This window comes from Petaurus breviceps, unplaced genomic scaffold, assembly GCF_028583685.1.
Source record: "Petaurus breviceps papuanus isolate PSGF00001 unplaced genomic scaffold, PetGlider_PUasm1.0 90919, whole genome shotgun sequence".
In the NCBI taxonomy this organism is placed as follows: domain Eukaryota; kingdom Metazoa; phylum Chordata; class Mammalia; order Diprotodontia; family Petauridae; genus Petaurus; species Petaurus breviceps.
In genome coordinates this window covers 39,406,992-39,421,146 of record NW_027187378.1, presented here as the reverse complement: position 1 = coordinate 39,421,146, position 14,155 = coordinate 39,406,992, and the positions used below count along the sequence as shown (strand labels likewise).

Sequence of the window (14,155 nt, the reverse complement as noted above, 5' to 3'; positions counted from 1 at the left end):
TGGCCAATTCCTGCCGGCCTGCCAGGCTGTCCTCAGCAGGATGTTAGCTTCTCTGTGTCATTTTGTGGGTTCTGTAGCTCCAAATTTTTTTCAGAGTCCCCTTTTACATGAATTGGGGAAGGTGGAAGCCGGAGCTGCACAGAGGTCCAGCTTCTACTCTGCCATCTTGACTCTGCTCCCCCTACCCCCCACCAGTAGCCTATTGAAATAGTCCAGGTATAAGCTGATGAAGACCTTTAACAAGGCAGTAGCTGTATCAGATAAGAGAACGGGGTAATTTTGGGGGAGGTTGTGAAGTTAGCAGGCCTTGGCCACAGATCACATATGTGGGTTGAGACAGTGAGGGGTTGAGATTAACCCCTAGGCTGTGAGCTTTGGGATCTGGGAAGATGGTGGTTCTAGACAGTCATAAGGAAATTTGGAAAGGTGAGTTTTGGAAAGAAGATAACATTCAGTTTGGGACGTGTTAAGTTTAAGACGTCTACTAGAATCCCGGTCTAGATGCTCAATAGGTAGTTGGACTTGGACCTGTGATTTCATAAATACAGGTATTTCATGATGAGGAATTATCCTTTTATCGATGTAGGTTAGCAGCCATTCTTCAGCTTAGAGTCTTAGAAAATTGCTTGAGCCATTGAGAGATTGTTAGATCTATCCAAGGTGATAGAGGTGATTCAGGTGTCAGAAGCTAGACTTGGACATAGGTATTCCAGATTCCAAGGTTCTTCTCTGCACTAGCTACACTACACTGTCCCTCCTGTTATAAATAGATGGGATAAATTCATTAATAGTATAGGATTAATTTTTTCTAATATAACTTTTCTTTGTCATTTACTGCTCTTTTAAAGATAAAAGCCAACTCTCTTTTCCCCTTCCATACACTCCTCAGACTTTTGCCATTCTTTTGTGTAAAAGCATTTTACTGTTTCTATATTTGCTTGCTACTGTGTGTATAATAGCAGCATGTATCATATAGTCTTCATTTACCTTAAATTCTGGGGCAGATTGGGTGGGGTGGAAATAAAACTGTCAGTATCTGGATCCTGGATCCAGAAACTGTATCCTAATCAATCCTCTTACTGGGGAACCTTAGCTTATTATTTTTCTACTTACTAGTAAAAAGAGACATACTACCTGATTTTATGGTATTTAAAATTTGATGGTTACCAAATCTATTACAGAAAGTATTTTCCCAAAGTAAAAACTAAATTCAGACCCTACTTTTAGATATACATATACATACATATAGAAATAAATATATGTGACTTTTATTTAATTCTTTATACAAACACACATACTTAACAAAATAATTTCTTTTTTTACAGGATTTTTTTACCTTATGATTTTAGGATTTATACCTACAATGAAGAGGGATTTTTGACCTCCCTTGTTCCTTTTTTAAAGGTATGACTTAGAAACTGTCATTAAGTTTGTAATTACAACTTTATAAGGTGATTTAGAGTGACTGTTTATGTATCTCTATTCTTGAGCAAAACACTTTTATGGATAATTTTACTCCTTTTCAAGATCATATGTTTCGGAGTCTATTAGTCACAGAAGAGTCATGACTTAGATCAATTTCCTAAGAGATAATAATCTATTCTCTCTGAATGCGAATGAATGTATAGCCAGAAGCTCAGTGCTGAGAATTTGAGGGGAATTCTAAAAGCATTAATGAGAGATTGTGGGCAATTAGGAAAAATTATTAAAATCTACTAATCAAGTACTTAAGTTCTCAGTACTGGGAAAGATATAATGTTTAGTTAAGATACATTCCCTGCCTGGAATTTACAGTCTAACAAGGCAGATAAGACACATAGAGAAATAACTATAATACATGATAATTACATTAGAGAAATGCAAAAGGTATAATTGAGAAGTAGTGTGGTATAGTAGATAGAGTACTGGACTTGGAGTCAGAAAAACCTACATTTGAATACTGCCTCAGATACTTACTACCTGTTTGACTCTGAATCTCAGTGTCCTCATCTGTTAAATGGTGGAGTTGAATTCAGTTAACTCTAAGATCTATTTTAGTTTTAATCTATTATCCTATTATAAAAAAAAATGCCATGTGATATCCAAGCATTTGATTTGGGCTTTGAAAATGGGTAGAAATTCAATAAGTGAAGAGGGGTAAGGAAGCTAACTATTCCCAAATATAAACAAATTATAAAGGTTTTAATTATGACCTGAAAACCAGGTGAACTGGGTTCATGGGGTCATCATCAGGAACATTAGATATAAAAATGAAAAAAACTCATTTTTGGTGATAGCAACTCAAGAAATCCTTTTACAAAGGCATAAAGGAACTGATCTATCTCAGTGGAGAAAGTACACATATTAATTCAATTCAACAAGCATTGAATTACTTTGAGAGATGCAGCTTTATGTTCAGATCCCTTATGGCCTCTCATCTAGACTATTTTGATAGCTGTCTATTCATTGCCCTGTCTCGTCTCACTCCTTTTTTATCTTTCTCAAGTGATTTTTCTAAAGCACTGCTCTGACAATGCTATTCTTCTGCCCATTATCAATAAGCTCTAGTAACTCCCTAGTACCCTTTGGATTAAATATAAAGTTCTCTCTTCCATTTAAAACCCTTTCTAACCTGGTTCCAACTGCCTTTCCAATCTCATTCACTACTACTCTCCATACACTGTGTGAGCTGGCCAAATTGGCTTTCTTGCTGTTCCTCACATATGATGCTCCATCTTCTCATCTCTCTGACTGAGTACAGGTTGTCCCCCAAACCTAGAATGATTTCTTTCCTCATATCTGTTGTGATGTTATAGTGTACCTGCTGTTCTCTGACTTCTATTTCCTTCTCTGTGTTCATGATTAGAAAGTCCTTCTTACCTCTCTGCCTCTTAGAATACCTAGCTTTCTTCAAGGCTTACATCATCTGTCATATCCTATGGGGAGGTTTTTCTTGATTTCCTTAGTTAGTGCACTCTCCCTCCTCCAATTATGTTTTATGTACATATTGTGTATCCCAGTACAACATAAGCTTTTTGAGACCACAGATTGATTTTTATTTTTTGTCTTGGAATTCATAGTACCTGGCACAGTGCCTTTTATGTAATGGGAATTTATTTATTTACTTACTTTTAGTTTACAACATTCAATCCCTTGAGTTTAAAAACTTCTCCTCCTCCCTCTCCTTCCCCCTTCTCTCCCATGACGGCATGCAATCAAATATAGGATTTACAAATACATTTACATTGAACATTAGTCAAGTTGTAAAGAAGGATTATAACCAATGTAGTGAACAATGAGAAAGAAGAAACAAAGCAAAATAAAATAAAAGAGAGAGAACAAGTAGTTTGCTTCAATCTGCTTTTAGACTCTGTAGTTCTTTCTCTGGATGTGGATGTCCCTTTCCATCATGAGTCTTTTGGAGTTGTCTTATAACCTTGCATTGCTGAGTTTATCAAAGTTAGTTGTCACACATATGATGTGTCTGTAATTGTGTACAAAGTTTTCCTGGTTCTACTCTCCTCAGCATAATTTTATATGTCTTTCCAGGTTATTATGAAGTCCATCTGCTCCTCATTTCTTAAAGCACAATAGTATTCCATTACATTCATATACCACAACTTGTTTGGCCATTCCCCAATTGATGGGCATCCCCTTGATTTCCAATTCTTTGCCACCACAAAAAGAGCTGCTACAAATATTTTTGTATATATGGGTCCTTTTCCCTCTTGTATGATCTCTTTGGGATACAGCCCTAGAAATGGTATTGCTGGGCCAAATGGTATGCACTTTTTTTATAGCCCTTTGGACATAGTGTAATGGGAATTTAATTAACATATTTTGAGCTGATTTGAATTTCTGGAGTATTGGACTTAGAGATACTTAACATTAAAAGTATTTGACACATTGGACTAAAATTTTCCCTAAAATTGTACATTAGCTATTTTTGTTGAGGAGATTATAAAAGTTCAAATGATGCAATTTTTTCAGCTAGGTCTGTTTAGAAACACACAGACATTTTTCTGTTGGGGTTTTTCCTCCTACTTTTGAAAATAAAGTTGTGTAGGAAGAATAATGGTAAGGCAGCAATTTGTAATCAGTTAAAGTTTAAAGATTCATAGAGTAGCAGAGAAAACCAAAGTCTCTGTATATTTATTAATCTATGGATAAAATGCTACCAAACTGGGTCTGTTCCAGCCAAGTGCTTTTCTGATGTTGGAAATATGACACATAGCTGGTAATCATGAATAACATTTCCTTATATGAGAGACATATGTAATATCCCAATTAGTGTTCTTTTCTTCTAATGAAGACAGGGAACCCTAATAATGAAGTCCAAGAGGGGATCCTAGGATCTAAGCATTGATTGAACTCCTGCCATATTCATAGTATAGTTGATCTAGTATATTCTGGATATTATTTGAAAAATCACGAGGTTATTCTAATATGGTAGTATCAAATTTTTGAGCACCTCTTATGTCCAACAAATTACTCTATTTGTGTTTAATTTTCAGAATTTTTGCTTCTACCAAGGGCATGTGGCAGAATTCCCAAAATCACTTGTGACACTTAGCACCTGTTCTGGAATCAGGTCATGAGTATATCCTTTTATTGAATGTTAAGTAGGAAAAGTTCTCTTTTATCATATTCAAAAATGTAAATGGGAAGTGTGCATGGTTTGGAGCAGTTGTTTAAGATGTGGAAGTGGAATGGGAATAGGTTATTACTTTTTGGCTCTGTTTTTTGTGCCAGTTTCAAAAATGGCTTTAGATTTGCCTGTTACCCACAGGGATCATGGTCTTCCTCATACTTAATAAATCTGGTCTCATTGATTCAGAGGTTTCTGCCTACAGTACAGATTACAGCGCAACCATGCTAGCTTTTCCTATTTAACTGCTGTCCATGTCCTCCAAAAAGTTCCCTAAATGGATCCCACTCCACATGCTAGAGGCCGTCCTTACTTTCCCCTGACACTGTGAATGGAACATTCTTGCTGTCTGCTGATCTTTACTTTGTGTTATACAATGCCTTGATGATGTCTTTCGCTCCTCTTTTTCAGAATTCCTCAGTGATTTTGTATTACAGTCAGCTCACATGTACTATGCACTTCTCCACTGTTTTAGTCATACTTAGCTCTTTCTGCCATAGAGCAACATTCTTAAAATATCGATATAGAAAAGATGGGCTTCAGCTCTCAAAGGTAGCTTGTAGTCAGTAGAAGATCATGATAATTTCCCCAAAACAGTTGGGTTATATGTGTTGAATGGTGTGATTCTCAACAGACTTGTGTAAAATTTGGTAAATGTGTTGTTACTTTAACACCTATTTTTCTCACTCTAAGGTGTCCTTGGTAGAATTCTTTACTATTTTCCTTATACTGAAGTTTTAATTATTTTTAAATGTGGTGTTTGAATTTGTAGAGGTTGGTTACAATTTGAAAATTTCACATACGGAATTGAGCCTTTGGAGTCTTCAGCAGGATTTGAACATGTGGTTTATCAAGTAAGAAATGAAAACACAGATGTCTTTCTATATGCTGAAAACGACATGAATACTAAGTCAAGAAAATTGCCTTATGAATTCCAGATGGTTAATGTGAGTGATGATTTACTGCAATTATGTTATTTGTATAATAAAAACAATATTCTTTATCACCTACAGATTCCATATCATAGTCCAAGATTAAGATCCTTAATCAGCAGTTTTTGCCAAGAGATTTCATAACATCATCCAGTAGATCTTTGTTGCTTCCCTGCTGTTGTCATGCCTCTTCAGTGGCTTTTATTGTCGGTACCCTTTCTCCTCACTCCCCTGGCAGATATGAAGTAGCTTCTCCTCACATCAAGATTGGAGGACTGTGTCTTAGTGAGGGCTTATTAGATAAGAGATAAAGAGCATAAAAAAGACTTAGAGTCAAAGAGTTTAAATCTGGAAGGGAACTGAGAGATCACAAGGCAAACTTCACCTTATTAATAAGGAAACCAAGGCCAGGAGAGATGTAGTCTCTTGTCCCAAGTTCACAACAGTTAGTGTCACTCTTCCTTCCCTCCTTTCATGACCTCAGGATTTACCGAACACTTATAGTATTCATAGGATATATATACTACTTTGAATATTACTTGACTAAATTATTTTTCATTTTATATTGCAAGATGACTGTGATACAGTGGTATCAGATCCTTGAGCACCTGGCATAACTAGTTAATCACCCATTAGCTTATTCAAATGCTGTTACAAAGAAATCTGTTGCATATTTATTCATCTGTTAGAGAAGCCAGGTAATATAGTTAGCTCCTTCAATGAAAATTCAGGAATGCTAAATTTTTAATTCTACTCTGCCTATTATTTACTGTTTCTTTGGATAAGTTCATGATTTATCTGGAAAGACAAGCATTGCAATGAATAAATAATTATTATAAAACACAACACCTTGTACAGAAAAAGAGTAGAAAATTATTCCTCTTCTTTTTGAATGAATGTAATTTGTTTTAGTCTTTCATTTTTTATCTGAAAAAAACTGATGTCTTTTCTTTTCACATCACTTTGATTTCTGAATTTATCCTTCCTCTCCCACCCACTTAATCCTCTCTTATAACAAAGATCTAATGAGAAAGAGAAAAAAACCAGTAAAATGACAAAATATATTAACTGAGTCTGACAGTATTTGTAAAGTTCCATATACATGGGTCCCCAACCTCTTCATTTTCTTATTTCTTCTTCACGAACAAGTTTAGTATTCAGTTTTGTTTTTTGATTTCATTGTTATTTGTTGGTCTTTCCATTTACATTGTTTTAGTCAATTTGGAAATTGTTTTTCTGGTTTTGCTGACATATATATATATATATATATATATATATGTATATATACATTTGATTTTAAAACTTTGAATTCTAGATGCTTTCCCTTCCTCCCTTGTCATCCTCTCCCCCCGCTTACTGGGAAGATAAGCAATTCAATATAGGTTATACACGCATAGCTACACAAAACATTTCCATAGTGGATATATTGTGACTATATTTCCCTCCATCCTATCCTGCCCCCCACTTGTTCTATACTCTATTTTGACCCTGTCTCTTTTCAAAAGTGTGTGCTTCTAACTACCCTTCCCCCCAACCTGCCCTCCTCTCCATCATCCCCCCTCTCTCATCCCCTTCCCCCCTACTCTCCTGTAGGGTGAGATACCATATTTAGTGTGTATGTCATCCTCCCTAACCCAAATTCAATGAGAGTAAGGTTGGCCCATTTCCTTTTGCTTTCCTGTTCTTCCCCTCCATTGTAACAGTTTTCCCTTGCCTTTTCTATATGAGATAATTTATCCCATTATGTCTCTCCTCATCTCCTCTTATTATATTCCTCTCTCACCTCTCAATTTCACCTTTTAAGTGTCATCCCTTCCTATTCGATTGATCCTGTGCTGTATATGTATGCCTGTACACATATATACACACACATATGTATTCATACGCTCCTCCTGTATAGACATATATATGTAGGTGTATATATATATACATATATATATACACACACATATTTATATTCCCTTCAACTATTCTCATACTGAGAAAAGTTTTATAAGTTACAATGATGGTTTTTCCATGTAGGAATGTAAATAGTTCTACTTTGATAACTTCCTTATGTTTTCTTTTTCTTGTTTATCTTCTCATATTTCTTGCATATGAACATCAAATTTTCTATTCAACTCTGTTTTTTTCATCAAGAATGCTTGAAAGCCCTATTCTATTCCACTGAATTACCATATTTTCCCCTGAAACATGATACTCAGTTTTTGCTGGGTAGGTGATTCTTGGTTTTAATCCCAGCTCCTTTGCCCTCTGGAATATCATATTCCAAGCCCTTCAATCCCTCACTGTAGAAGCTGCCAGATCCTGGGTTATCCTGATTGTGTTTCCATAATATTCAGATTGTTTCTTCCTGACTGCTTGTAATATCTTCTCCTTGATCTGGGAACTCTGGAACCTGGCTATAATATTCCTAGGAGTTTTCTTTTTCAAGAGGTGATCAGTGAATTCTTTCAACCTCTATTTTGCCCTCTGATTCTAAAACATCAGGGCAATTTTCCTTGAGAATTTCTTGAAGGATGATTTCTAGGTCCTTTTTTTGATCATGGCTTTCAGATAGTCCAATAATTTTTAAATTATATCTCCTGGATCTATTTTCCAGGTGAGTGGTTTTCCCAGTGAGATATTTCACATTGCCTTCTATTTTTTCATTTGTTTGGATCTGTTTAATAGTATCTTGATTTCTCATAAATTCACTAGCTTTCATTTGCTCCAATCTAATTCTGAAGGAATGATTCTCTTCAGTAAGCTTTTGAGATTCTTTTTCCATCTGGCAAATTTGGCTTTTTAAGGCATTCTTCTCCTCATTGCATTTTTGAACCTCTTTTGCCATTTGAGTTAGTCTATTTTTAAGGTGTTATTTTCTTCAGTCAGGTTGTTGACTGTCTTCTCATGATTTTCTTGCATTATTCTAATTTATCTTCCCAGTTTTTCCTCTAAGTCTAGTATTTGGTTTTCAAAATCCTTCTTAAGCTCCTCTATGGCCTGTAACCAGTTCATATTTTTCTTGGAAGCTTTTGGTGCAGGAGTTCTGACTTTGTTGTCTTCCTCTTGTTCCATGTTTTGATCCTTTTTTTTTTTTTAAGGCAATCGGGGTTAAGTAACTTGCTCAAGGTTACATGGCCAGTTATTTTTGTGTGGGTGCTGAGTATCTGAGGCCGGAACTGATTCCAGGTCTCCCAACGCTGGGGCCGGCACTCTTACTCACTGCACCACCTGGCCGCCCCTGTTTTGATCCTTTTTGTCCCCAAAAAAGGAATCCAAAGTTAAATTGCTCTGCTTCCTTTGCTTGTTCATGTTGCCACTCAATTACTTGACTTTTGAGCTTTTTGCCACAGTAGAACTCTGCTTCCAGAGAGGAGAACTTTGTCCCAAATCACTGGGTTTTTACCAGCTGCCAGAGCTATTAATTGGGTGTCCTCTCTGAACCCTCCACAGGCCCTGTCACTGGTCACCCCAGGACTTGCACCCTACACAGCAATACAGATCCAAGCAGGTTAAAGTAAGAGCAATTACTCCTCAGAATGGTTGCTTGGTCCTGCTACAATCTGCAGGCCAGGAGCTCTGAAGCAGCCACACCACAGCAGCTGCTGCTCCTCAGCCACTTCCCCCTCCAGGGGGCAGAGGCCAGACTGCACTCCCAGACCCCCTGTTCCCAAAGTCCGCACTGACCTCTCACTTCATCTTTGGCATTTTTGGGTTGATAATTCTGGAAACCACCACAGCTGCTGGTGATCCACTCTCCTGAAGTCCCTCCAGTTGTATAATGCGGATAATAAAAGCACCAGCCTCCCAGGGTTGTTGTGAGGATCAAATGATGTGTGTGTATATAATACATATGTATGTATAATATGCATATATAATATATATTATATATGCACATATATAATTTTTCCAACTTTAAATCACCACATACATGCTAGTTATTATTAATATTGATAAAATATATTCCCCTCAAATGCCTGGGGCTGCCATTGGGTGCCAGGGTCCTGAAAGTTATGCAGATGGATACATGTGGTGGAGGTAGGTGACTCAGCAAAATCCATAATTGGGCTCATGACTACTATCATGATGGCAGCTGATGGTTTTTTTTATGATGATAACATCATAGATGCTTTATTTAAAATATTCTACAGAATTACAATTTTAAAAAATGCTTGTACGATCTACTTATCAATAGAGAAAAGATCATCTTCACACAGACATTTGGACATTATATGACTAGGAGTCATCCTGCACTTTTCACCATCTCCTACCTCCCATAGCCAGTGTTACTAATGCCTATTGATTTTACCTTTGCAACAGCTCTTAAATACATTCCCTTCTTTCCTGTGACAATGCCACCTGGACTATTGTGATAACCTGTGGATGGATCTACCTTCCTCAAGTCTCTCCATCCTTAACTCAGCCACCAAAATGCAGTTCCAATCCTGTCACCCCACCTACTCAGTAAATTCCAATGGCTCCTTTCTTGATGGATTTAGGTGACATATCAAGACAGATTTCTGGGAAATGGCCAATGTGGGAATTTTGTTTTGCTTGACTATGCATATTTTTACAATGGTTTTGTTTTTTTTTTTTTCGGTTGAGAGGTAATAGAGAGAAAATAGATTTTTGTTAATTGAAAAATATTTAATTAAAAACAAGGAGCTCTTAGAGTAAAATATAGACAATAATTGATATTTGGATGAGTATTCCTATGGTGGGATTGTGATTATCAAATATCCAGTTATTTTTTAGTTTCTGAAGGTTTTGCTTCTTTCCATTCATTAATAATACCCTAAGAGGTTCAAAGATTAGATAAAGTATATGAGAAATGTTAGATGTTGACATGTTCCTTTGTGTTTCTTTTTAAAATTTTAGTCCCAGTTAGATTATTTATCATCTTTCTCTGGGTATCTAGAAATGCATGTTGTAGTGGAAAAAAATCTGGTAAGTCCATTATTCTAATTTCTTTGTCTTTCTTTTCTAACCTTTGAATTATCTTATTTCTCCTCCCATCTTATTTCCACTTCAAAATGAATAAAATAAAATCCAAGGGACTGTTTGGAGAAAAATTGTTTGACACTAATATTCATTCCCTACACCCCTTTTCCCAACAAATATTTGTGAGTGTTTACTATGGTCCAGGTACTGTATAATATCTGTGATATATCATTATATATTCATTCTGTAGGACTGAACTAATATATTCAATAATGTAGAGAGAATCAAGATACAGTAGTACTCTGTTGTCCATAATTTTCTGTTCAAATTATGTAATAGAAGTAATTGTCTATTGTTAATGTATTCTAAACTTTTTGAAACTGATTTTTCTTTGCTTTGTATTATCAGTATAATGAGGAATATTTTTAATTAATTTTGTTTTAGAATTTCTTGGGAACATATAATGTTAATGCCACTTGCAGCTGCTGTGGAGGTGTAAGACCAATAACACTAGCACACAGGAGGGCTGCAAGCACAGATTCTTTGATTTGCTTTTCTAAAGGGAAGTTAACTTTAAAGGAGGTCAACAATGTTACTTTAATTACAGATAAGTAGAAAAATACAAGCAGAGAAATTAGGACAGAGATTCAACAGACAGAGATTCAACTGTCTGAATAAAGTAATATAATATACACCATTAGATCGGGGGAGCACAGACATCTGAATAGTCAGGGGATTCTTAACAAACAACTACTCACAGTCCTGTACAGGCAATCAAAAAGTCCTTCTCATGAGTGAACCCCCAAAGTAAAATACCAGCTTCCCAGTATATATAGTTTTCAACTAATGAGCTCAGTCAGAAGGCATCACAACCCTGGTGGCTCAGTGCCTAATTAGCTTAGTACCAAAAGGTATGAAAGCCTTCCTACAAGCAAATCTCCCCTAAACAAGCTTCCCTCTAGGCAAGTTCCTCCCCCAATGGGATCTATACGACCCAAGATGTATCACAGCTGGGTCAGAGCTCAAAGCAGTAATACATTCGTGATTGAACACGTGGTCACAGGCCTATTAATGGATGGGGAAGATCTTCCTATTCTATTAACATTGTAGAACATTAATGACAGAAAGTAAAGCAGAATTCCAGAGAAGTTTAAAACTTGTACTTATTATGACTAGTCACTTACCCTAAAGACAGAAAGAGGTATAGGAGGAAACCTCTTTCATTCTCTTATATTTTTACTTCCTAGATACATGGTTGAGAGTTTAGCTATGTTCTTAGCTACTACTCCTTGAGTAATGCTTTCATTATGATGCAAAATTAATTACTTCTCCAAATTTAAGATTTACTTTTTGAATCAAGTGTTTACTTGATAATTAGTCTTGTGTTATATCTAAGGAAAGGATATCATTATTTTACTCAGACTTAAAATTCATTTTATTTTTCAGTATAATTATATGGGATCTGATGCAAACCTTGTTACTCAGAAAATTGCCATGGTTATTGGACTTGTCAGCACAGTAAGCTTTTGCCTTTTTATATTTCTTGATTTGTGGAGTTATTCCAGACAGCTGTCTAATATTCTAAGTTGAAGAGGAGGCTCAGGACACCATTGATAAAGGGTGCTTCTGTTCCTTATGTCAGAAAAGCCATATCCTGGTATTTTAAATAGAATATAGAGGCAAATAATAATAATTCCTTTTTATATCCCCAGCACTTAGCACAGTGCCTGCTACATAGTAAGCATTTAATAAATATTTATTGCTTGATTATGTTAACATATAATGGATTTGTTATTTTCAAATGAATTAAATATTTAAAAATTATTGGTTCTAATTCCTAATATGGTAAATATTAATATATAGATATAACAAACATAAACAAAACTGCTTTGGGATCCTCGATTTTCAAAAGTATAAAAATCCAAAGTATGAGACCGGAAATTTGAGAACTACTGTTTTAGCTATTTTTAAATCACTGCCATGGTACTTTATAAGGTCCCCTATTAACTGCATAAATGCCTCTTTTCACTAAGGAATATAATCAAGGAATTGGAGTCAAACTTATTTCAAAAAGTAATTTAGATTAGTGGTATTTGCAATTATAGATACAATGTATGTGTGACAACTAACTTTGATAGACTGGGCTCCTCTCAAGCAATGCAAGGTCATAAGACAACTCCAAAAGATTCATGATGGAAAGGGACATCCACTTCTAGAGAAAGAACTATAGAGTCTGAATGCAGATTGAAGCAAACTACTTGCTCTCTCTTTTTTTGTTTTGTTTTGTTTCCTCTTTCTCATTGTTCATTCCATTGGGTATAATCCTTCTTTACAACCTGACTAATGTTTAATGTGAAAGTATTTGTAGATCCTATATTTGATTGCATGGGGGGGGGGAGGATACAGAGGGAGAGAAAGTTTGAAACTCAAGGGATTGTGGAACTGGATGTTGTAAACTAAAAGTAAGTAAGTAAATAAATAAATAGATTAGTGGTATTTGAATATGCATTCCATATCTGTTCCATTTTTAGATGTATAGTTCACTTAACTTGACTATTGTACTATCTTCTTTGGAGTTCTGGATAGACAAAAATAAAATCAATACTACCGGAGAGCCTGATGAATTATTGAAGAGATTTTTAAAGTGGAAAGAATCCTATCTCGTTCTAAGGAGGCATGATGTGGCATTTTTGCTTAGGTAAGTGTAGCTTCTCCTGAGATCAACTTTCCCCAACTCCCATTGCATTGGTAGCCTTGGTCTGAGGAAACTTTCTGACTACCTTTTCTCCTCAGGGCTCAAGGGATAATACCTAGGGGCTAGAATGTTTTTCAGCATTATGATTCATGATCCTCCATCTGGTGTGCTCCCCCAATTAAATTAGCTTTTGTTATTATTGAGTCCTGTACTTCCTGACCAGTTTGGAGTTTTCTTGGTGTGTGAGATGAGAGTTCAGAGTCTGATTCTGAGATCAGAAAAGGGCTTTATTCTTTCTCATGAGAAAGGCCCCTCTGCCCCTGTCGCTCAAATGGCTTCTGCCAGGGAGAACCATAGCTAGAAGCAAGCCCATGGTTATATAACCTTCTAATGCAGAAACCCAGCCCCCCAGCTGGCCTTCACTCTCATTGGTAGGGAGGCCAGCCCACAACATAAGTGCGGGAATCTATCTTGTAGACAAAGGACACAGAAACATATGGGTGTCCAATGCAAGGCCAGGAAAGTAGTTTTGTCCTTATTTAGCATATCTTGTGCTGAGGTGGCACTGTCTCCAGTGCTCTAAGTCCCAGATTCCTGTAAGGTCAGGTGACTTCTAAACTTAGGCCTAGTGGATGCTGAAGCCACTCTAGATTTGATTTTTCAGAATGGGGCAACTTCATTGCAAATTATCCCTCACATTGGCAAAGATACTGGAGTGGTTTGCTATTTCCTTCTCTAGTGGTAGTGGATTAAGGTAAACAGAGGTTAAGTGACTTGCCCAGGTTCATGCAGCTTTTAGAAAGTGGTATTTATAGATTAAAAACAATTGGTAAAAACAAAAATAAACAAAAATCCCTTGCCCCAAATCTGCCATACGGACTCCCACAAATAGGTATAGGGTCCTGGGGAAAATGGTGCAGTGGTGTTGAAGACATTTGTAAGTATACTTTGGCAAAGGAACCCCTGGTTAAAATA

The 14,155-nt window shown here is 36.2% G+C and overlaps 1 protein-coding gene across 1 annotated transcript in view; it reads left to right on the top strand.

Moving 5' to 3' along the window:
- ADAM2 (ADAM metallopeptidase domain 2) overlaps window positions 1-14,155 on the top strand; it is a 128,414-nt gene that overhangs the window by 57,940 nt on the left and 56,319 nt on the right. The window contains exons 4-9 of the mRNA XM_069075979.1: window positions 1,326-1,404; window positions 4,494-4,570; window positions 5,400-5,574; window positions 10,423-10,491; window positions 11,932-12,003; window positions 13,017-13,183. Coding sequence (XP_068932080.1) covers window positions 1,326-1,404; window positions 4,494-4,570; window positions 5,400-5,574; window positions 10,423-10,491; window positions 11,932-12,003; window positions 13,017-13,183 — 639 coding nt within the window. The remainder of the gene's footprint in view (window positions 1-1,325; window positions 1,405-4,493; window positions 4,571-5,399; window positions 5,575-10,422; window positions 10,492-11,931; window positions 12,004-13,016; window positions 13,184-14,155) is intronic.